General features: G+C 49.0%; 2 protein-coding genes and 1 long non-coding RNA gene across 4 annotated transcripts in view; 1 reads left to right on the top strand and 2 right to left on the bottom strand.

Moving 5' to 3' along the window:
* Window positions 1-18: 18 nt before the first annotated feature.
* On the bottom strand, window positions 19-4,334 carry LOC310667052. Its single transcript, XR_014506148.1, has 3 exons — window positions 4,193-4,334; window positions 2,833-2,902; window positions 19-944 (listed from the first exon to the last, which is right to left on the bottom strand). It is a non-coding gene; the product is annotated as an uncharacterized lncRNA (long non-coding RNA).
* Window positions 4,335-4,592: 258 nt separating this feature from the next.
* Window positions 4,593-23,391, top strand: part of LOC310666953 (thrombospondin-3) — a 49,255-nt gene continuing 30,456 nt past the window's right edge. The window contains exon 1 of one of the 2 annotated variants that reach the window (XM_083418485.1): window positions 4,593-4,731. Coding sequence is in view for 1 of the 2 variants with exons in the window: in XM_083418484.1 (XP_083274610.1) it covers window positions 15,716-15,818 (103 nt within the window). In the remaining variant the exon portion in view is untranslated. Of the gene's footprint in view, window positions 4,732-15,267; window positions 15,819-23,391 lie in introns of those variants that run through there. The other variant, XM_083418484.1, reaches the window with a different exon arrangement.
* The window catches only part of LOC310667043 (uncharacterized protein), a 79,347-nt gene continuing 76,067 nt past the window's right edge, over window positions 20,112-23,391 (bottom strand). Inside the window, exon 3 of the transcript XR_014506140.1 lies at window positions 20,112-20,127. The gene's annotated coding sequence lies outside the window, so the exon portion shown is untranslated. The remainder of the gene's footprint in view (window positions 20,128-23,391) is intronic.

The following is a 23,391-nucleotide window of genomic DNA, read 5'->3' as shown; positions in this document are numbered from 1 at the left end:
ATAATAACATTAAATTTTATTTATACCCCGCCCTCCCCAGCCAAGACCGGGCTCAGGGCAGCTAACAACCGATATAAAAACAAATTGATTGAAATACAACTTAAAAACAAGATTAAAATACAACATTCAAACATTAAAATTTAAATGCAGCCTCATTTCAATGGAAACTCAAATCAAAAACTTTTTGGGAGATGAAAACATCAGGTCTTCACCAAGGCTAACTATCCAGACTGGTCCTACATGGGCCAGAAAAAAAGCCAGGGAAGTCCCCAAATAGGAGTTCCATCACGGGAGAAAAAAAGAGGGGGAGGGAATCAAATTGATTCCAAGCCAAAGGCCAGGCGGAACAACTCTGATTTACAGGCCCCGCGGAAAGAAATCAGATCCTGCAGGGCCCTGGCCTCATGAGACAGAGCGTTCCACCAGGCCGGAGCCAGTGCTGAAAAGGCCCTGGCTCTGGTTGAAGCTAATCTGACTTCCTTAGGGCCCGGGACCTCTAGGGTGTTGCTATTTATGGACCTTAAGGTCCTCCGTGGGGCATACCAGGAGAGGCGGTCCCATAGGTACGAGGGTCCTAGGCTGTGAAGGGCTTTAAAGGTCAAAACAAGCACCTTAAATCCATACATATCCGCAGGTCTCAGTGCAGTTACAACAAAATTTCACAAAATGAAAACACACAATAAATAAAAACGAAAACAACCCAATAACCATCCCCCAACGCATTTTAAAAGGGTCTTGGGTGTCCATCAGTGCTAGAGAGGTTGGGCAACTGTGATTTCAGAATCAGGGGGGACTCCCTACCTTTGCCCCCACCCGACCAAGATTGCCCCAGAGACGACCCCAAGGAGACTGTAAGGGAGGTACCTGTTTCCTGAGGTGGGTGATAATCTGCTGAGTGTCTGAGATGATGCCTTCATCTTTTGTCTTCAGTGCCGGGAGGGTCCCTGCAAACAGACAACGTCAGAGGCAGGTGACTGGGTTGTTTCCCAGGCACAGTTAGGAGAGCTGGGTTTCAGCCATGAAGCCCTTCACAAGTGACCCACTGAATCAGGGAGTGTCCCAAAAAAGGAAAAGTTATGGGGAAATGATACCTTTGATCACAAGGCACACAAAGTTCCCATGGCTGGTTCTTTTTAATATGTATATGTTGCAAATCAGAAATAAAAGAACTCATAACACATCTGTTAACCGCTGCAAGAACAACCATTGCCAGGACATGGAAATCATTGCAATTATTCAATATGGACCAATGTCATAATGCAATTGGGCAAACAGCATTATTGGAAAAACCAACAGAGAAATTAAAAGGAGCAAGAGGCTAAAAGAAACACAACAATTTTTATGCAGTCTGGGGTGACTTCAATTGCACAAATAGTGAGGCATGTGGGAGAGCAGTACCCATCGTCTACCGCACAGTTTGGTGTGCAAAAAGCACATATTTTAATTTTTATTTTCTGCTCCTTCCTCCTGCCTTCATATAAACTCCTGTAGATCATAATTGCTGTTGAAACAAAATCTCTCGCTTTGTAGTCAACAATCCAAGCCAATATATGGTGTGATGCATCATTTTGTGTCTGTTAAAACTGTGATGGTTTTGGTATATACACTCTGACATAACTTTGTTAGTGCATTTGAAGACGTTTCTCTGAGTGTTTGCAATTGTTTTATTTTTGATTTTCATTTTGTGTTGATGGGAAGTTTTGCTTCTGCCTAGAATGTTCAGTTCATATTAAGTTCATGAAACATCGTATTGTGACCTGTTCTTAATGCGTGGTTGACCACATCTATGAATGCGATGGTTATGCCCTTTTAAGTTTTGCTACATCAAACACTAGTTTAATAAAGGACTATATCAATCATTTAGTAATAGTTTAATAGAGAGGTTTTCATACCTGTCTAACTCTGTGTTCCTTTCCCAACCTTTAATCTATTGATGATTAATGCCTATATGCAGCCTATATGCAACCCTTGCTTTGTCTTTGTGTTAACCAATCAGCAACAAGCACATACGTGGCAATGCTGTAATATTCAATAAAAGGGACTCTCTGAGACATGCTCGAGAGATGCCTCCTGTATGACACTTGTCACTTGTCTGTCGTTTATTTCAACCCAACATGTGTAACCGCTGCGTGTCGTATGCTCTAATAAAAAATAAAACGAAGAATAAGGTTTGGCCAATGACCCATCTAGTCCAGCGTCCTGTTCTCACAGCGGCCGACCAGGTGCCTCTTGGAAAACCCACAAGCAGAACCCAAACTCAAGAGCCCTCTCCCCTCCTGTGATTTCCAAATACTGGTGTTCTGAAACACTGCTACCAGAGTATTGTTAGCCCAGAAATGGAAGCAAGAAGAAATTCTGACAGAAGAATGGCACACAAAATTAATGGACTACACAGAATTAGATAAAATAACAGGAAGGATTTGAAACTTGAGGGATCAGAGATTCACAGAAGACTGGAAGAAATATACGAACTATTTGAAGTGGAACTGTAATCAACAAATTACGCTAGTAGGACTACAAGAAGTTTTGTAAGGAGAAATGTATGAAACACTGCAAAGTAGAGAAAGAACAGAGATACTAGTTATGAGATAAATGTAATAGTGAAGTAAGAAATGTATATTAAGTGAATAGGCTGGAAAATTTTCAGATGTGATTGATGGAAGTCAAAAAAATGGTGTAAGATAGGAAAGTGTTTAATTACTGTTGAAAATGATATGTTGGAAAATTAATTTAAAAATTATAAAAAAAGAAACAAACATTAGTACCAACCACTTGTGCAGAAAGAAGGAGGCAGACGTCCCTCAATTTCCCTGCTTCCCACGAAAATCTTACCTGAGGGGCTTCGCCAAGGATTTGTGATTTTGTGAACCTTGAGGGGTGCGCCTGTGAAACGGGCATAAGTCTGGAAAGGAGGGGGGGAAACAAACTGAGCTTTGTGTAGTGTATTTATTTTTTACATTCCCTCAAGGAGATCAGAGTAGCTTATAAAATCCCCTCTCCCCCCTACAACAATCTTGTGAGGTAGGCAATGCTATGAAGCAATAAGTGATCAAGCACGCTTGAGCTCCATGGCTGAACGCCAGTCTTCCCTAATTCACACAACACATTTAAAGTGCTATGATACCCCTTTACACAGTCGTGGCTTCCCCCTGCACCAAAGAACTCTGGGAGCTGTAGTTTGTTAAGGGATTGTGAAGGAATGAAGAGAATTGTTTGGAGGAGACACCTATTCTGGAACTACAATTCCCAGAGTGGTTTAACCATCAATCCCTCTCTCTGGGGAACTCTGGGAATTATAGCTCTGTGAGGAGAACAGGGGTCTCCTAACCGCTCTGAGCACCCTTAACAAACTACAGCTCCCAGAATTCTTTGGGGGAACCTGTGACCAATCAGCCCAGTGGCCCATCTAACTCTCACTAAGGGCAACCGGTTGCCCCAATGGGAAGACCCAGGCGCAACAGCAGCTGTCTCTCCACTTGTGATTTCCAATAACTGTTCTGTCTAATGTGGTAGGCCCAACTGGTTTGGCAGTAGCCCCTGATAAGTCTTAGCCTCCGTCAATCTGTCAAATCGGCAGATTAAAAATAAACTTTTAAAAATATGATTGCAAGGGGGAGGCTGCAAACAAGCCTAAGAGCCACCCCAGGGGGAAAAATAAACCCAAAGTCAGTGACTAAATCACAGCACTGGCCCATAATTAGCTAAAAGACCTTTTGCCATATGGCAGAAGGTCATGGAGGAAAGGGAGAAAGTTTAAGGGTTACATATTCCTTTAAAATATTAACAACCCCCTGGGAATTGCAGGTCTGCTTGTCAACCTTTTCTATTTTCTTAAACTGGCCCTGCTCCTTAGTTTTAAAAAGGCGGGGAAGGGGGGAACCGTCATCCTGGGCGCTTTGCTTCTTATAATATCCTGCTTTGCTGAAGGGCTTCGAAAGCTCCAACGCTGCCAACTTTCTGCCTGCTAAAAAGCACCGGAGCAGCGCTGGGGACTGAAGTTGGCCCAGGGAAAGGGCGAAGAGCAGGCAGGAGGTAAAGACGTGGCCCCTCGTCTTTCCCCAAGTCCTCCCCACCGTGCCAGGGGAGAGGCAGAGGCTGCGTCCCAAAGGGCAAAGCTTTTGGGGAGAGACAGCGGCGCCCGCGTTTGGAGAGGGGGTCCCCCGCTCCACGCCACTCGCTCTCCAAGGCTCACCAAAACGGCCAGGCAGTCGGGATCCACCGACGGCAACCCCCAGCCGCCAGCCCAGCAGTACAGCTCCATGGGCGCCGCCATGATGCAGCCCTTCCGACCCGGAACAACACGCTCCGAGGGAAAGAGGGGGGTAGAAAAGAGAAGTCACTCCGATTCCGTCCAGTCCCCGCGCGTAAAAGCGTGCGCTCTGCGCTTAGGGCGCAGCGGAAAAACGGCCCCGATCGCAGCGCGGGAATTCAACCCGGTTCTGCGTTCGATGGCCAAAGGGGAGCTTTCCCCTCGATTTTCTCTTGAACCCGAGCCCTAAGGGCGGGTTTGACTCGGGAGTATCCGCACGAAGGCTTCAAACAGCGCGCTCTTCCTAGCCACGGTCTACCCAGGTGTAAGCCCCGCTGAGTTTGGAGAGGCTTGCTTTCTCGGGGAAGGGGAACTAGGATCGCAGACTTCTTCCACCAAAGTGGCGTGCTTGTAGCAACACGCATCATTAAAAGCTCATGGCTTCCCCCAAAGGTGTCAGTTCTCACCGTGAAATAGTTACAGTAAGTGCCACACTTTTAACATATGGGTTCTGCGTACCCTTGAGTACCCCCAGAAAAAGCACTTATTATTATTAGTGTTTACATCTGGCCTTTTATCGCCAGGATTCAAGATGGCTTCCAACATTTGCAAACAACCTTATAAAATACAAAGTAGAAAAAGCAAACTAAGTTGATTGTCATCTGATGCCCTTTTAAAATGTGCCGCAGAAGGAGAGATTATTGGGTTGTCTCTGTTTTTGTTTTTATTACGTATCTTGCGTTTTTTATATTGTGATTTTATGTTGCGAACTGCCCTGAGATCTACGGGTGTAGGGTGGTATACAAATTCAATTGAAAAATAGATAGAGATAAGCTATAATTACAACACATCTGAACGCATTTGGAGCCAGCAATTAAAATGCAGTGTGATCTTGACAGTGGCCTTAATTTTCAAGGGCTAGTCTGTACTGGAAGGTTTTATCCTACCTACGCTGTGGGTTAAACCACAGAGCCTAGGACTTGCCGATCAGAAGGTCGGCGGTTCGCATCCCCGCAACAGGGTGAGCTCCCGTTGCTGGGTCCCTGCTCCTGCCAACCTAGCAGTTTGAAAGCACGTCAAAGTGCAAGTAGATAAATAGGTACCGCTCTGGCAGGAAGGTAAACAGCGTTTCCGTGTGCTGCTCTGGTTCGCCAGAAGCGGCTTAGTCATGCTGGCCACATGACCCGGAAGCTGTACGCCGGCTCCCTCGGCCAGGAAAGCGAGATGAGCGCCACAACCCCAGAGTCGGTCACGACTGGACCTAATGGTCAGGGGTCCCTTTACCTTTAAAGGTAAAGGTAAAGGTACCCCTGCCCGTATGGGCCAGTCTTGACAGACTCTAGGGTTGTGCGCCCATCTCACTCAAGAGGCCGGGGGCCAGCGCTGTCCAGAGACACTTCCGGGTCACGTGGCCAGGGTGACATCGCTGCTCTGGCGAGCCAGAGCCACACACGGAAACGCCGTTTACCTTCCCGCTAGAAAGCGGTCCCTATTTATCTACTTGCACCCAGGGGTGCTTTCGAACTGCTAGGTTGGCAGGCGCTGGGACCGAATGACGGGAGCGCACCCCGCCGCAGGGATTCGAACCGCCGACCTTTCGATCGGCAAGCCCAAGGCTCTGAGGCTTTTACCCACAGCGCCACCCGCGTCCCTTTACCTTTACAGAAGGGATAACAAGGAGGGAGCCAGTCTGGCCTCTCTCAGGAGGGAATTCCACACCATGGGAGCAGCCACAGAGAAGCCTCTCAATGTGTCACCCCTAACCATTGACAGATAAGCACAGAAGGCTTTTGCCTTACTTCTGAGTAACTGCTACTCAGGCCCCACACAAATGGGGACCAGACTTCCAGTGCTGCTGTGTGCATGAGAAGATTTTCATTCTGGGTAACCATTAAAGGAAAAGTTTCTCTGAGCATGCCTTTCCTTTACTACGGGGTAAAGGGGTGGGGAACTTAAAGCCCGGGGGGGGGGGCAAATGCAGCTCTCCAGTCCTCTTTCGCAGAGGACTAAAATTTGCTTTCATTTTGCCTCTGGGCTAACCCCTAATCCTTTCAAAGAGCTACAAGTCGCATGGGAACAGGGATGGGTCATTAAACCATTTTGGGAAGTGTAGCTCTGGGAGAGGAGCAGGGCGCCTCCTAACGGCTCTCAGCACCCTTAACGAACTATAGATCCCAGGATTTGTGGGGAAGCCACGAGTGTTTGAAGTGATACGGTGATGCTTTAAATGTACAGAGCAGAGAGGGCCTTGGTGTGTCAACATTCTTAGCTTCTACCTGCTTTTTTGTGTATTACCAAAAGAGGGAGCATCTCTCTTTGTACAACTCCCCCCCCCCTTTGCACAACACAACACAACACAACACACACATGCAGAAGCCATTGGATAGCTCAGTTGGTTAGAACGTGATGCAGATAATACCAAGGCTGTAGGTTTGATCCCCATATGGGATTCACATTTTCCTGCATTGCCAGGGGTTGGACTAGATCATGGGTAAGCAAACTAAGGCCCGGGGGCCGTATTCAGCCCAGTAGCCTTCTAAATCCAGCCCACGGACGGTCCGGGAATCAGCATGTTTTTACGTGAGTAGAATGTGCCCTTTTATTTAAAATGCATCTCTGGGTTATTTGTGGGGCCCGCCTGGTGTTTTTACATGAGCAGAATGTGTGCTTTTATTTAAAATGCATCTCTGGGTTATTTGTGGGGCATAGGAATTCGTTGTTGTTTTCAAACTATAGTCCGGCCCCCCACAAGGTCTGAGGGACAGTGGACCGGCCCCCCGCTGAAAAGGTTTGCTGACTCCTGGACTAGATGATATTCGGGGTCCCTTCCAACTCTGCAATTCTATGATTCTGCATTATGGACAGGCCTTCTCTGACACTGGGTTGCATTTATCCTTTATTTTCATTCATTTATTGATTACATTGATATCACACCTTTCCTCCAAGGACCTCAGGGCGGCACAGATGGTTCCTCTTCCTCCCCATTTGATCCTCACAACAACTCTGTGAGGTAGGCTAGGCTGAGAGTAAGTGACTTCTCCAAGATCACCCAGGGAACATCATGGGTAAAAAGGTAAAGGTACCCCTGCCCGTACAGGCCAGTCTTGACAGACTCTAGGGTTGTGCACCCATCTCACTCAAAGAGGCCGAGGGCCAGCGCTGTCCGAAGACACTTCCGGGTCACGTGGCCAGCGTGACATCGCTGCTCTGGCGAGCCAGAGCCGCACACGGAAACGCCGTTTACCTTTCCGCTAGTAAGCGGTCCCTATTTATCTACTTGCACCCGAGAGTGCTTTCGAACTGCTAGGTTGGCAGGTGCTGGGACCGAACAGCGGGAGCGCACCCCACCGCGGGGATTCGAACTGCCGACCTCTTGATCGGCAAGCCCTAGGCACTGAGGCTTTAACCCACAGCGCCACCCGCGTCCCTCCTAAAAAGGTAAAGGTACCTCTGCCCGTACGGGCCAGTCTTGACAGACTCTAGGGTTGTGCGCCCATCTCACTCAAAGAGGCCGAGGGCCAGCGCTGTCTGAAGACACTTCCAGGTCACGTGGCCACCCAGGGAACATCATGGGTAGGGTGGCCATATTCCCCAAAATGAAAATCCGGACAAAGTTGTTGAGGTTTTTGGGGTGCTTTTTTATTTTTAAAGCTTTTTTTTTAAAAAAAAAAAAGTCCAACTTTCCATATGTCTGGGTTTCCCAAGACATTTTGCCAATTCAGCGAAAACCCACCCGGATGCCGTTTTGAGAGCCCAATTCCTGGAAATGTCCAGAAAAACCCAGACATATGGCAGCCTTAATCATGCGCCTAGTAGGGAATTTGAACCCTGGACTCCCAGGTCTTAGTCCAACACTCTGACCACTCCGCCACACTGTCTCTGACTGTCCAGCTACGGTCTACTCAAGATCGAACCTATTGCTGTTAATGGACCCGTGTTAGTCATGTTCCTTCGTTTCTCCCTCCAAGTAGGGCTAACATTGGACGCAGCCCCTCCATTTTAACAATAACCATTCATTTTTGCCCCCTGTTCAGCCAAGCAGAAGTCGAAAGACAGACACTGACGTCAAGGAGGCTTTCTTGTGTTTGCAGAGGAGCGAAGGATCCAAACCAGAGGAAACAAGAAGAGATTGATTTGCTTGGGGGGAGAGGGAGAGACACGCATCCTGTCCCTTTTTGCCAAGGGAGGTGAGATCCAGCTCTGAGGCTGCAGCAGATGGGCCTCTGTTCCTGTTTGAGGCAGAGAACTCAATCTCGGGGGCACCCTTGGCTCAGAAAAGAGGCGGATTTGCCCAGGCAGGCAGCCAGCACATTCTTCTGTGGCTATTGCCTCATTATATTTCCCTTGCAAAAAATAGTGCCTCCGCAATGATCTCATTCAAAGGGGACACCAGAACACGATTCCATCACATTCTGGGCAGGAGTCTGTGTGCACACACAGACACACACCAGGAGGAAGGGAGGGAGAAAGTCTCTTTTACAACGCTGTTGCTCAGATCTGCCGCTGCAGAGGGAGCCAGAGTGGGTGGACTACAGCTCTCCAGAAGCTCTCAAACCCTCCGAAAGGATATTGTAGAGTTGGGAAAGGTTCATAAAAGGGCAACCCAAGTGATCCAGGGGACAGAGCAGCTCCACAATGAAGAAAGGTGGCAGCATTTGGGGCTTTTTTTGCAGCTGGATAGCTCAGTTGGTTCGAAAGCACATCAAAGTGCAAGTAGATAAATAGGTACCACTCCAGCGGGAAGGTAAACGGCGTTTCCATGCGCTGATCTGGTTCGCCAGAAGCAGCTTAGTCATGCTGGCCACATGACCCGGAAGCTGTATGCTGGCTCCCTCGGCCAGTAAAGCGAGATGAGCACTGCAACCCCAGAGTCAGTCACAACTGGACCTAATGGTCAGGGGTCCCTTTACCTTTACCTTTAGCTCAGTTGGTTAGAGTAGGGTTGCCGTATTTCAAACAGTGAAAAGTTTGAAATATGGCAACCCTACAAAATACGGCAACCCAGGCAGAAAAGTTGTTCAGCTTTTTTCCCCTTTTAAGTTCTGCCCAACGTTGTTGAGCTTTCTTGGCAATATCGCAAAAAAAAAAAGCTGTTTTCCAGCAATTTTTGTGGAAGATCGGCAAAAACGGCACTGTCGACATTGGACATTTTTACCAGTTTCCACCCGGACACTGCTGCTGGCTGCAGTATTCCCAACTGTAGAAATCCCAGACATACGGTCACCCTAGGTTAGAGCGTGGTGCTGATAACACTAAGGTTTCAGGTTCGAGCCCCATAAGAGACAGATGCATTGCAGTGGGGTGGACTAGATGATCCTCAAGTTCCCTTCCAGCTCTATGATTCTTTGATTCAGGGACTGAATCTGCAACAACCTCTGCTGGCAAACTTCTTGCTGGAAGAGAAAAGGCGAGTAAGAAGTTTATAGGAGGATAGAGAAAGGAGAGAAAAAATTGTCTCCCTCTCTCTTCCATTGAAACTGAATGTTGGAGGATTCAGGACAGATAAAATCCCCATGCTCGTATCATACTGTAAAACCTTTTATTGGCATCACATACAACATCCAAAACGAATCAATCCAGAATTACCACTTCCCCAGTGTCACAAAACATTTGCTAAAACAAAGGAGGCAGAGACCCCAGCATTCAAGGATACGAGTCAATGAGCACACTCTGTCTCTTTTCCAAAGTTTGGTGAATTCTGTGTGATCCGTTTGTTCTCGACAGAGAAATGTGATCTTTCCCCTGTTGTTGGAGTCACTCGGTTTGAGGAATTTATCGACATTTTAATAAGTGAACCTTCCCACTTGCACTCGCATAGGTCACCTAAGAAGAGGGGGATTGGTGATTGGACTGAGAAAGAAACCATGGCAATTAAAACCGAGGTTAGGAGAATCTATAGAGAGTTCAGAGAGACGGGGAGCCTGATATCTACTTCTTCAGATCCCGACAACTCAGGGAAACTATCCTGCTCAGTCGGACAAGATATAATCAGCGCATACTCAAACCATAGCTGTCAACCTTCCCTTTTTTTGCGGGAAATTCAATAATTTCAGCACCGTTTCCCGCTGCTTCCCGCAGCTATCCCAGATTGTTAGATATCCCGTAGACTGTCCCCGGAATAGGTGAGGCTACTGATCCCTTATTTTCGAGGCTGCTGATCCCTTATTTTCAAATCTGAAAGTTGACAGCTATGACTCGGAACTATGGAACTCCCTGCCACAGGAGGCAGTTCTGGTCACCAACTTGGAAGGTTTTAAAAGAGGATTGGACAAATTTGTGGCTACTAGCCATGATGGCTACGCTCTGCTTCCACAGCGGAGGCAGTGATGCTTCTGAAAGACAGGGCTTTTCATGGGAATGTGCAAAGACCCTCTGTCTTCTCAGCCGCCTGGCTCATCCCGTCTCAACCTGCAGTCCTTGCCAGAAGCCGACTGATTTTTTGTGGGAGGTGGCGTGAGGCTTGGATCCAAAACCCAGCCCGCGCCACACTCTCTCTGAAACGGGTTGCTATGGAAAGACAACAAGGCTTCTGGAGGCGGGGGGGGGGGGACCCTCGCTCTGTAATTTAGAGGGAATCCAGAAAGGAATATTCCTCCAGTTCCCGTTTCATGAGGAAATATTTGGATCGGGGCCCTGTCTGGCCACAAAAGCCTGGCTCGAGTTTGTCTCTGCGGCCTGATGAGGCTCCCCTAGGCAAGAGGAGAAGCGGAGGGAAGGCCCACCTGGACGCAACTAGGCCCCGTTGTTATGGCGGCAGGGGAAACAAAGCGTAAACACAGCTTGGCCTGTCGCAGCGCCGGCTGAGGGATTGGCCTCCGCTCAGGGGACAACCGTCTTGGCCAACTTTCTGGGGAGGGGAGGCTTCTTGCATGTCCTGCCCCAGCCACCAACAGCTGCGTCTCCCTAATTCACAAAGGGCTGAAACACATTTTTGTGTAGATCAAGGGCGAAATCAACAGGCACGACTAACTATTCATTTCCTTTTTTTTTAATAAATAATTTTTATTCAATTTTTCCAATATAAAATTTATACAATTCATACATCTTTTTTATATCCATTCTCTTTTTTGACTTCCCTCAACTTGACTGATACTCCTTCCCTTCTTAATTTCTTACACATTTCTAAAACCTTACTTCTATTATTTTTATAAATTAAGTCTTATTTTACTCATATTCTAACGTTTCTAATAAAGTTTCATTAAAGCTTACAAGCGTTATTTGATTTTCACTTAGTTTGTGCATATACTCTGTAAACTTTTCCCAGTCTTCTATAAATCTCTGATCTCGTCGATTTCGGATCCTTCCCGTCAGTCTATCAAGTTCTGCATAGTCCGTCATCTTCATTCTCCATTCTTCTAATGTAGGTAACTCCTCTTGCTTCCATTTCTGAGCTTTATTCATTTCCATGAATCTGCTCTGAGTAGGCTGGCCATCGCACATGGAAAACACCGAAACCGGAGTTCACATTAAATTGAATTAATCAGCGGCAGAACCGAAAGTTTGAAAGGCAAAAGCTGCCCTAAGTAGCTGGGGCAACCCAGCTGGATGGGCAGGGTACAAATAAATATATGATTATGATTTGGGCAGAATGCAAACAGAGAGGAAGATAGCCTAATTTCTTGGGGCAGGGAGTTCCACAAGTGGCTTGTGCTTTTTGCCGACCCACAAGCCACTGGGAGGTCTTCCCATTCAAGGGAGCTCTGCTCAGTAATAGAGCATCTCAAGACCCCTGAGTTTCATGGGATGGGTGCTAGAGAACCCTCTGTTCCTATTTCAACCAACCCTTTATTTGGGACCACGAGGACTGGAATCTTGATTTATTTTTAGCGGAAGGGCTTGTAGCTCAGTGGTAGAGCCACAATCCCCTACATCTCCAGGTAGGGCTCGGAGAAACCCACTGCCTGAAAGCCTGGACAGCTGCTGCCAGTCAGCGTTGTGAATACTGAGTTAGATGGACCAAATGGACTGACTTCCTGTGTTCCTATGTTCCTAATGTTACCGGAAAAATCCGAGGGCTCCCTTGGACAAAAAGTAAAGACACCAACCAGAGTAAATTGGAGCAAATCAGCAGCCTGTAGGCTTGGCCTTTATTGTACTGTTGCAGCAGGGTGTTCCCCTCACTCGCAGGAGAGAGGAAAGACACAGAAAAATGGTGTGCAAGACCTTATAAAAACTTTTGAAATTCCCCTCCTCTAGGTCAAGCCCACCCCCAGAAACATCATGCATACATTGCAGAAAGGAGGGGTTGAGGGAAGAGTTGTGGTGGTAACCTGAGTGTCCTGTCACCTGGCTGGTTCCCCTCTTTCCCCCCTCCCATGAGTCATTTTCTGAAGACAAAAGGTAGTCGCAGTTTCCTGCCCCCTGAGGGGGAATTCAATCACTGTTCTTTTGTTATAGTCCGTGTTGAATCCACTCGTGTATGCAGTCTGTTGTGTTGTTGATGGTCTTCTGTCTGAGACCATCAGGGTTGGCATAGCAACTGGGCAGGGCTCCTGTGGATGTGCTGCTATGCTCAAGGGATTATGGTGGCCTGTAACAAACCTTCCCCATTTTGTAGTCCTTCCTTCATGGAGTAAAATAAAAGTGGAACAGTGCAAATCTGATGTATGGTTGATTTTCTATGAATTTATAACAGAAGTGTAGCGTATGTAGTGTGTGAGTGTGTGTGTGAAGTCTGTACAAACTGAATGATGGGGGGGGGGGGGGTTCCTGCTACACTAAGATAACTGTGCCCCATACTGATGGCTGTGTATGTGTGCAGGAATAACATTCTGGGCTTCCCGTTGGGTCCTTGCAAGGGATGCACTCGTTTTCAGCCACAGAAAAATGCGCCTTGCAGGGAGATTTCTCAGAATATGTATTCCCTGCTCAACCCCCGCCGCCTCTGAAAAATGGGAAGGGGATTCCCTTCATCCCTAGGACATGCCACGTGCCCGCAATCCTGCTGCTCGCTGGGTGGAGAGAGGGATCTGGGCCAAACCTCAACAGCAGTAAAAAACAAAAAAAAAGCACCCCTCTCCAGCTCCTGGGAGCCGACCCAAGTCTTGGAAGAAAAACAATGAGGTCATCTTGGAAGCTCTGTGCAAGACAAGAGCCCAGACCAAGGATCCATCGGAGGAGAGAGGGTGGCGGGGCAAAGGGGAACAGAGATGGGACAGTCCTTGTCTACACAAGCTAGGGAGGAGGAGGAAGATTTATTTCATTTAGGAACGGTTTCCCACGAGGCATCCCGTTACAAAGATTATGCTGGGAGCATCAGGCCAGAAACAATATGAGCAGCTGGAATGGTGTGTGTGTGTGTTTGTGAAGTAGACACTGAATTGGTGCCAAAGTGTCCTTTCTGCATTGACTCATCTGCCATAAAACCCAAGAGCATTGTCACTGGCAATTCGGGATATATTCTAGGCGAATCTGTCCATTCGGGTTTCCCCCAGGTTCTCATTTTTCTGATCTATTCAGTTTTCCACATCAGTTTGCAGTTTATTTATTTATTTATAATGCATTTTAGCTGGATAGCTCAGTTGGTTACAGCGTATTGCTGACAACACCGAGGTTGCAGGTTCGATCCCAGACAGCTGCAAATTCCTGCATTGCAAGGACTTGGACTAGAATGATCCTCAGGGTTCCTTCCAGCTCTAGGTTTCTATGAAATAACAGCTTGTTAGGGAAGCTTTTAATGTTTGAGGCATTACTGTATTTTAATATAGTGCTGGAAGCAGCCCAGAGTGGCTGGGGAAGCCCAGCCAGATGGGCGGGGTATAAATAATAAATTATTATTATATGATGATGATGGTGATGATAAAGAATCACCAGGGACTCACTCACACTTTGCTCGTCTTGTGCCTCTAAAGCACGGGTCCAAGCGCTTTTCCATTTCCCCCGGGGACAAGCGGGAGTGTGGAGGAGCCCCAAGACATGTTCCGTTGTTTGGCTAGCAGCAGCTATTTGACCTGAGGCAGAGAGCAGTCCTGAACACCCTTCAGAAACTGGGTTTTGCCCCTCAAGCCCTTCTAAGCCTGGGGTTGGGCCAGGCAAAATCTACGGTCAGGCAAAGAATCATAGACACCAAGAGACAACAGGACTGCTCAAGGTGCCCCAACTATAAAATTGGAGAAATCGAGAGAGAGATAGGCACACCAGCAGCATACTGTATCTCTTCTTTCTCGTATCTAAAAATGCAAGAAGGGCCTTTACACTTGCCAGAAGCTTGGCTCTGCCCTCGCCGGTCCTGGAAGGAGCCTTTAAAAAAGTCCCATATGCTCAGAGACTTTGCGCCTGTTCATTGGGGGAGATAGGAAGCCCAGAGCACTTGTTCTTTAGATGTCCCTTTTATGAAGAGGCACGTAGTGAGACCATTGATCCCCTGCTGGTGAGGCTCACTGACCTCCCAGAAAAGCAAAAATTTGACCTTTTCCTGTTAGGCAAAGATCATAAGACGACCCGGATGGTCGCCAGATTCTGTGTTCAGAACTGTAGGTGCAGACCATCTCCCGACTCAAATTAAGAAAATTCCCAAACTCGGTTCCATGGGTGACTCTGCGTCAGCTCCCTGCAGCAGTTTATCTTATCGCATTTATAAATTTTAAATTTATTGTTGTACATTGTTTTAATTGTTTGTTTTCTTTCTGTGACTATACCTACTCCCAAGTGTGTTTTATAATCTGGTCTCCCACCATAATCAATTATCTATCTATCTATCTGCCCTGAGGACCAAGAACTGAGCCTCCAGGATCAGGGGCAGTCTACCTCATTACCAGTTACCGGGCACAACGACAGCAGAGGGGCATATTTTGCTGCCCCTGTCGCAGGATTATGCTGTTTACTGGGCTTGGCCACCGGATGGAAAGCCCACGCTGGACTGGAGGGAACCCTCTTTCGATCCGGTCCAGCAGCGTTTCCTGCCGCTTTAAGAGAGATCCCGGGACGGAAAATTCCACCCCGTGCAGCTTTCTCCCCTCATTGCATCTTTTTGATGTGTGTTAGTGGGCGGGGGGAGCGCGCGCGAGCGAAGCCACATCAGATGGAAACCCGCGACTGCAAGCGACTCCTTAAAGGGACAGCAGCCCGGACGCCGCGACTTGGTCCGCGTTGAGGACAGGCGAGGTCCTGTAGTCGTGCTCCCTTTTCCTTTTTTCCTTTTGGGAGGGCGAGCAGAGCATCTTCTGCCCGCCCTGTTCCCCCCGATCCGTGCCCCCCACCCCGCCCGGAAACCTGCTCCGATCCGCGGGCGCAGAGGCAGGGAGGGCTCGGCTCGGATCGTGGAAGGGGAGCGAGGGACGCCGGAGGAGGCAGCGCTTCTTCGGCCGCGCCGTTGCAAGCGAGCCTCGGCTGCCGCCGCCGCTGCCCTTTGTCCCTGCGGCAGCGCCGCCCCTTCCTCGGAGCGCCCCCATCCGCCGCCCCCGCCGGCCGCCCCGCCGGCCGCCGGTCCACGCCCCGCTCCTCCTCCTGCGCCTGGAAGCTGCGAGGATGGAGCGGCTCCTGCGAAGACCCCCGGCCGCCCTCCGCCGCCTCCCGCTCCTCCTTCTCCTCCTCCTGGGCGCAGCGGGCGCAGCCAGGCAGGGGCTGCAAGGTAAGCGGGCGGCGGGGACGGCGCGCTCGGTCCAAGCCCAGCCAAAGTCCCGGGTTCGATCCCCGAAGGGCTCGCTCGTCCGGAAGCGCTGCCCGAGCTCGGGTTTAGGGGCAGAAGGGGTCGGGTTCGACCACGGGGAGGGATTGCTGGAGAGATGCTGCCAGCCAGTGTCGACCAGGCGGACCCAGTGCTCTGATTGCTGCCGGTCAGTGTCGACCAGGCGGACCCGGTGGTCTGATTGCTGCCGGTCAGTGTCGACCAGGCGGACCCGGTGGTCTGATTGCTGCCGGTCAGTGTCGACCAGGCGGACCCGGTGGTCTGATTGCTGCCGGTCAGAGTTGGCAGTGCGGAGCTATATGGACAGAGTGAGTGTTGGTAACGCCAAGCTAGGGGAACCCGATGGTCCGATTGCTGCCCAGTGCTCTGATTGCTGCCGGTCAGTGTCGACAATCCTGAGCTAGAAAGACTCAGTGGTCTTTTTGGCTGCTGGTCAGTGTTGGCAGCATGGGGCTGGTCAGTGTTGGTAATACTGAGCTAGGTGGACCCAATGGTCCAATTGCTGCCAGTCAGTGTCGACAGTCCTGAGTTTGATGGACCAAGTGGTCTGACTTGTATACGAGACAATCTGTTTAAATCAGCCGAATGCAAAAAATGGTCCTTTTCTAAACGCAGAGTAAGCTTCTAGTTCTCATGCTTGCTTTAAATCACAAGAGAGGGCACTGATCAATAGCCAGACCACTGGTCCAACTGGCTCGATACTGACGACCTTTTATCCAAAACCACAAGGTCTGGATTCTTGCTTCACATTTCTGGGAAGAACCACCACCTAATAGCAGAGCATGTGGTTTGAATTCAGAATGTCCCAGGTTCCGTCTCATGTTGGGAGGCTGATTTAAACAGCAGCTGCGGACTGCTGCTCCACCTAGCAGGTATCTTTTCCTGCCTCACCTGGAAATGCCATCGGGGACTGAACCCTCTGCATGCAAAGAAGATGCTCAACTTCTGAGCTATAGTCCTTCCCTTAAATCTAAACTAAGATTCCAGTCCTCATGACTCTGGATTCAGGGCTGATTTCAGCAAGATGTTTCCTCGCAGTCAGACTCTTAGTCCAGCTAGCTTGGACAGGGAGTCTCCAGGGTTTGGGAGGCGGGACCACGGCATTCTCAGCCCTGCTGGAGATGCCAGGGATTGAACGCGCGAGACCTTTCGCCTGCAAAGCTGGTGGTGCAACTCTGAGTAAGAGAAGGAAGGGAAAATGGCAAGGAGGACAGCAATTGAACCCTCCCTCTCCCCAAGTCACTATGGCCATCTCTAATCCCATGACACACACGTTCGGATCTGCTTTCTATAAATCATCTTTCTATCCCCTCTCTTGCCAACCTAGCAGTTCGAAAGCACGTCAAAGTGCAAGTAGATAAATAGGTACCGCTCCGGCGGGAAGGTAAACGCCGTTTCTGTGCGCTGCTCTGGTTCGCCAGAAGCGGCTTAGTCATGCTGGCCACATGACCTGGAAGCTGTACGCCGGCTCCCTCGGCCAATAAAGAGTCGGCCACGACTGGACCTAATGGTCAGGGGTCCCTTTACCTTTACTAATAAATATTAAAGGTTACTTAATTTAATTAACAGTAATGCGTTGACAATGATAAGTCAAGAAGGAATAGTAAATAAATAAATAAATAAATGCTTGACATTAGGAGGCAACGTCCACCTTGACTATTATTATGCTTCCTTAGTTTTCATTATCGCCTAATTACGGTATATAATTAGTGTTTCCGTGCACTGCTCTGGTTCACCAGAAGTGGTTTAGCTGTACGCCGGCTCCCTCGGCCAGTAAAGCGAGATGAGCGCCGCAACCCCAGAGTCGGCCATGACTGGACCTAATGGTCAGGGGTCCCTTTACCTTTACTAATAAATATTAAAGGTTACTTAATTTAATTAACAGTAATGCGTTGACAATGATAAGTCAAGAAGGAATAGTAAATAAATAAATAAATAAATGCTTGACGTTAGGAGGCAACGTCCACCTTGACTATTATTATGCTTCCTTAGTTTTCATTATCGCCTAATTACGGTATATAATTAGTGTTTCCGTGCACTGCTCTGGTTCACCAGAAGTGGTTTAGCTGTACGCCGGCTCCCTCGGCCAGTAAAGCGAGATGAGCGCTGCAACCCCAGAGTCGGCCATGACTGGACCTAATGGTCAGGGGTCCCTTTACCTTTACCTTTTATCCCCCCCCTCTCCTCTGAGAAGCTCAAGGTAGTTTACATCTTTCTCCTTCTCCCTTTATCCTCACAACGACCCTTCGAGGTAGGCTGGGCCAAGAGACACTGAGGTTCTGAACCCGACTCTCTCGACTTAGACATTCTAAACATTTAAGGTTCCCTGGCTGTCAATGTAAAGAAATAATTTAGCATCAATAAAGAAAGCAATATATTGGTTCTGATGTTCTTAGTTCTGCAAATCTAACAAGTGATCAAAATATGAAGAGTGGTGGTGGAGAAGTAGAAAGGGACTGAGATAAAATCATAAGTTTAAGAGTTCGGCGCTTCAAATGTTGTTGGGGGGATGCCACATTTTTGAATGCTGCACTGCATTAACCATTCTTTCCCTGCATGGAGAAAGCCAGCTCCAAAGGCAAAGCGTTGGTCTCCTAGGACATATCTCCCTGATGAGCTGTGTTTCTGCTTGCGGGGATTTGTTGTCATCTTAACGTGGAGGAGCATTTGGAAGTGGTGCTATGGCCTGAAGTGGTACAGACCATTCAATCAGGGTCTACAGATAACTGAAATAAAGCAATAAAATGGACTGTGTCACTCCAGACAGTTTGAGAAGATTCTCCTTCCACATACAAAAAACAATCGAGCTCTCTGCAAGGAGAAATGTAGCACTTCAGGGAGAGCAGTGGGCAGGGAGCTTTTTACAGAGAAGAGCATTTGCGTGTGTTGCGGAGGGGTGGAATAAAACCTCCCCTTCACTTGGAGTCTAAGTGGTACAGTCCATTCCGATGCTTTGTCCCGATGCATGTGTGAACAGAGGATGAATCAAGCCCCTGATTTGCATGCAGAAGGTCCCAGGCTGAATCCCCACCATCTCCAGGTAGGACTGGGAGAAAGACCCCGTCTGAACTCCAGGAAAGCTGCTGCCAGTCAGTGTAGGCAACACTAGCCTAGATGGACCAATAGTCTGTAAGGCAGCTTCCTATGGTCTTTTCCTCTTATGCTTAACTCTGTGACAAGGTTCTGTGCTGCTCAGACTGGCAGCCAACCCCCCCCCCCCCCAAAAAAAAACCCCAGGCAAGCTGCTAATCCATCCAGGGTCCAAATCGTCGCCAACGGCTGTAACATTCCTTTCCGTAGCAGCTGTCCAAATTAAGTGTTAACGGTATTCCTGGTTTTAGATATATATAGTTAATCTGTTTGTACTCAAAGTTCTGGGCAGGATCTGCCCCGACTTCTGTGCCAGGGAGTGGAATCCGAAGATGTTCCAGGTGGACTCTTTATCAGACACCGCACACACCTTTGGGAGGTCTGGTCCGGGGCGGGTGGCGAGGCTGTGAATATGGACCCTCTCCTCTTGCCCAGAAGGAGACCACAGAACCCCCACAGTAGATGCAAAGGCTTCTGTCTGCTTGAAGGGAGACAGTGTGCTCAACCCATTCTTGTAAATAAATATCGGGCTGGAAGGCTGCAAGCCGGAGGCCCCCTTTCCCCAGGATTTGCAGTGCCTTCCATAAGCACACAAGGACAGCCTGCTGGACCAGGCAAATGGCCCATCTACTCCATCTACTCTCGCAGTGGCCGACCAGGACCTGAGCACAAGAACACTCTGCCCACTTGCGACTCCATGCAACGGGTACCTAGAGGCAGAATGCATCTGACAGTAGAGGTAGAATGTAGCCGTCATGGCTAGTAGCCATGGATAGCCTTTTCCTCCAAGAATTTGTCCTCTTAAAGCCATCCAAGGAACGCGGGTGGCACTGTGGGTTAAACCACAGAGCCTAGGACTTGCTGATCAGAAGGTCGGTGGTTCGAATCCCCAAGACGGGGTGAGCTCCCGTTGTTCGGTCCCTGCTCCTGCCAACCTAGCAGTTCGAAAGCATGTCAAAGTGCAAGTAGATAAATAGGTACCACTCCGGCGGGAAGGTAAACAGTGTTTCCGTGCGCTGCTCTGGTTCGCCAGAAGCGGCTTAGTCCTGCTGGCCACATGACCCGGAAGCTGTACGCCGGCTCCCTTGGCCAATAAAGCGAGATGAGCGCCGCAGCCCCAGAGTTGGTCACGACTGGACCTAATGGTCAGGGGTCCCTTTACCTTTTTTAAAGCCATCCAAGCTGGTGGCCATCAATGCCTCTTGTGGGAGTGAGTTCCACAGTTTAACAAAGAAAGGCTTTCTTTTATCTGTTCCAACATTCAGCTTCATTGCAGTGGTGTAGCATGGGTTGCTAGTGCCCGGGGCAGCATGTGTGGGAGGAAGGGAAACGTAGACATTCAACTGCCCTGAAGCTGCAGAGATAAGAAAAGAAGAGTCGTTCCATTGTCTGAAGAGGTCTGTTCCTGGATCGTACGGAGGATCCGTTTTGAACGGAGCCCAGCGATGCAAGCGCGCAGCTATGTTGAAGCAGCACCGGGTGTCAAAATTTCGTGCCCCTAACAATTTTTCACCTGGGGAAGCCGTCCCTCTGGCTCCCACCCCACGCCCCGCCACTGATTGGATATTCATGAGTTCTAGCGTTATAAGAGAAAAACTTTTCCCTATCCAATTTCTCCATGCCAGGCATAATTTTTATAAACCTCTATCATGTCACCTCTCTAAATTATGAAGTCCCAAACACTGCAACCTTTCAGTCCATCCTCTTGATAATTTTAATTTCGCTTCCCTGAACCTTTCCCAGCTAAACAATATCATTTCTGGAGTGAGGCAGCAGGCAGCATACTGAGTTGGAGAGAGGCAGAGCTCAGCAGCAGCAAAGTTGACCCGGTGCAAACTCACCAGCAGAACTAGACTCCCTGCCAGTACATTCCCACTGCGCTGACCTCCCTGCTACACCAGTCTCCATCCTGGTATTATTCTGCAGTGACTCAGTTACATGAAGGTTGGGTGAGTGGGGCAGTCCTGCCACATTGTCTGCTGTGGCTGCAAATGAAAGAGACATTCAGCTAGACACTCTCAAGGCAACACACCCTGCCTTTAAATTATAATAATTCCAATCATAAAAACAAAACAGACACATGAGATTGCATTGCAGTGGATAATGTTTTGACGCAGGAACAAGCTGGATGGTTGCATTTTGTTCTGGAAATGCAGTAAATTATCCTGATGTGAAAGGAGGGCAGAGAAATCAAGGTAGATGAGAATAAGGTAGATGAGAATAACAAACCCTCCAAGTGTCCCTATTTTCCAGGGACGTCCCTGTTTTATAGAAGCCGTCCCATTTTTTTTATTTGATCCTGTAATGTCCCCCTTTTCCTTAGGACATCCCTATTTTCTTTGGAGAAATGTTGGAGGGTATGGAGGCAATCCTGTATTGGGAAGGGTTTTTTTAAATGTTTAATGTTTTATTATGTTTTTATATATGTTGGAAGCTGCCTACAGTGGCTGGGGCAACTCAGGAAGATGTGTAAATAGTAAAATCATCATTATGGGATGGGACGTCCCTGTTCTCATAGGAGAAATGTTGGAGGGTGTGGAATAAAATCCTAAAGTCAAGAAGACCTTACTTCAGGTGGAGGGTTGGGAAAGGTTGAAACTCATCTAGCCTGCCACCTGGTGTGGAGATCAGGAGTTGCGCTTGGCTCTAAAAGCCTAGCATCTTTTCCTGAGCCAAACTTGCCCGCCGCCCTGCAGAACACTTGGAAATTGTCTGTGGCCTTCTTGGCTCGCATAGGCAGCTGCCTCTTACCATTGGTTGGTACTGACTGCACTGACTGGCAGCAGCTCTCCAGGCTTTTAGAAAGGGAGTCTCTTCCAGCCCTACCTAGAGATACCGTGACTCGAACCCAGGATCTTGTTCACACAGAGCAGAAATCCCACCACCGAGCTATGGCCCTTCCCTTAAATCAGGCATAGGCAAACTCGGCCCTCCAGATGTTTTGAGACTACAATTCCCATCACCTCTGACCACCGGTCCTGTTAGCTAGGGATGATGGGAGTTGCAGTCCCAAAACATCTGGAGGGCCGAGTTTGCCTATGCCTGCCTTAAATAGACTGGTAAGGTTCCAGTCCTCATGGTTCTCAGTTGGTTGGAGAGTGGTGCTGATAACGTCAAGGTTGCAGATTCAAGTCCTATATGGGACAGCTGCATATTCCTGCATTGCGGGGGATTGAATGAGATGACTCCCACTCTACAAATCCACTTCCGCCCTGCCAAAGGAGGTGGTGTTGCAGGCTTCACGGCCCCCACCACGCACGCGGTGGCTGGCTCTTAGCCTCCGCACAATTGAGGGAATCCCTGGTTGCATCACCCCCTCGACAGCCAATCAGCTGGCTCGGGGGGCATGGCCTGCCCTATTTATCGCTGGCGCAGCCGGGGATCTCCCTCTTTTGCCGCCTCCAGCTGCTCTGGTTCCCCCCCACCGCCCTTTAAGGTTTTTGTCTTTGACCTTGCTCTGGACCTTGGCTGGTCGCCGTTGAGGGGCCTGGTAGGATTTTTTTCCACTTGGCAAATTGGCACCAGCCACTTGGTTTTTGCCTAGGTAAAGGGACCCCTGACCATTAGGTCCAGTCGTGGCCGACTCTGGGGTTGCGGCGCTCATCTCGTTTTATTGGCCGAGGGAGCCGGCGTACAGCTTCCGGGTCATGTGGCCAGCATGACTAAGCTGCTTCTGGCAAACCAGAGCAGCGCACGGAAACGCCGTTTACCTTCCCACCTGAATGGTACCTATTTATCTACTTGCACTTTTGACATGCTTTTGAACTGCTAGGTTGGCAGGAGCAGGGACTGAGCAACGGGAGCTCACCCCGTCGCGGGGATTCGAACCGCCAACCTTCTGATCGGCAAGTCCTAGGCTCTGTGGTTTAACCCACAGCGCCACCTGCGTCCCTTACTGTAGCAAATCGTCACAACTTTCTTGGTATTGGCGGTTGGGCATTGGTATTGTTCTGTAGTTGGAAGAGGGGAAGAAGTGCCGTCACCTGCCCCGTATATTGAAGGGTAGTCCGATAAAGGATTCCAGGGGGTGTGGCCCTGTCTGAAGCCTGGGGAGATTAGGTCCCAAGCCACGCCCCCGAGTGGTGACCCCGGGGGAGTTCCGAGTTGATGTACATCAGCAGGACTCCCCCTACTGGTGGTTAACCCTTCCCAGACTTCAAGCGGACAGGCTGAAGTCAGATATACAGTGGTACCTCAGGTTAAGTACTTAATTCGTTCTGGAGGTCCGTTCTTAACCTGAAACTGTTCTTAACCTGAAGCACCACTTTAGCTAATGGGGCCTCCTGCCCTGCCGCCGGAGCACAATTTCTGTTCTCACCCTGAAGCAAAGTTCTTAACCTGAGGTACTTTTTCTGGGTTAGTGGAGTCTGTAACCTGAAGAGTATGTAACCTGAAGCGTATGTAACCCGAGGTACCACTGTAGTCA

The sequence above is a fragment of the Podarcis tiliguerta genome (assembly GCF_965153285.1).
Source record: "Podarcis tiliguerta genome assembly, chromosome: 16".
Classification (NCBI taxonomy): Eukaryota; Metazoa; Chordata; class Lepidosauria; order Squamata; family Lacertidae; genus Podarcis; species Podarcis tiliguerta.
Note: the sequence above shows the minus strand (reverse complement) of the source record. Positions and strands in the feature narration are given on the sequence as shown.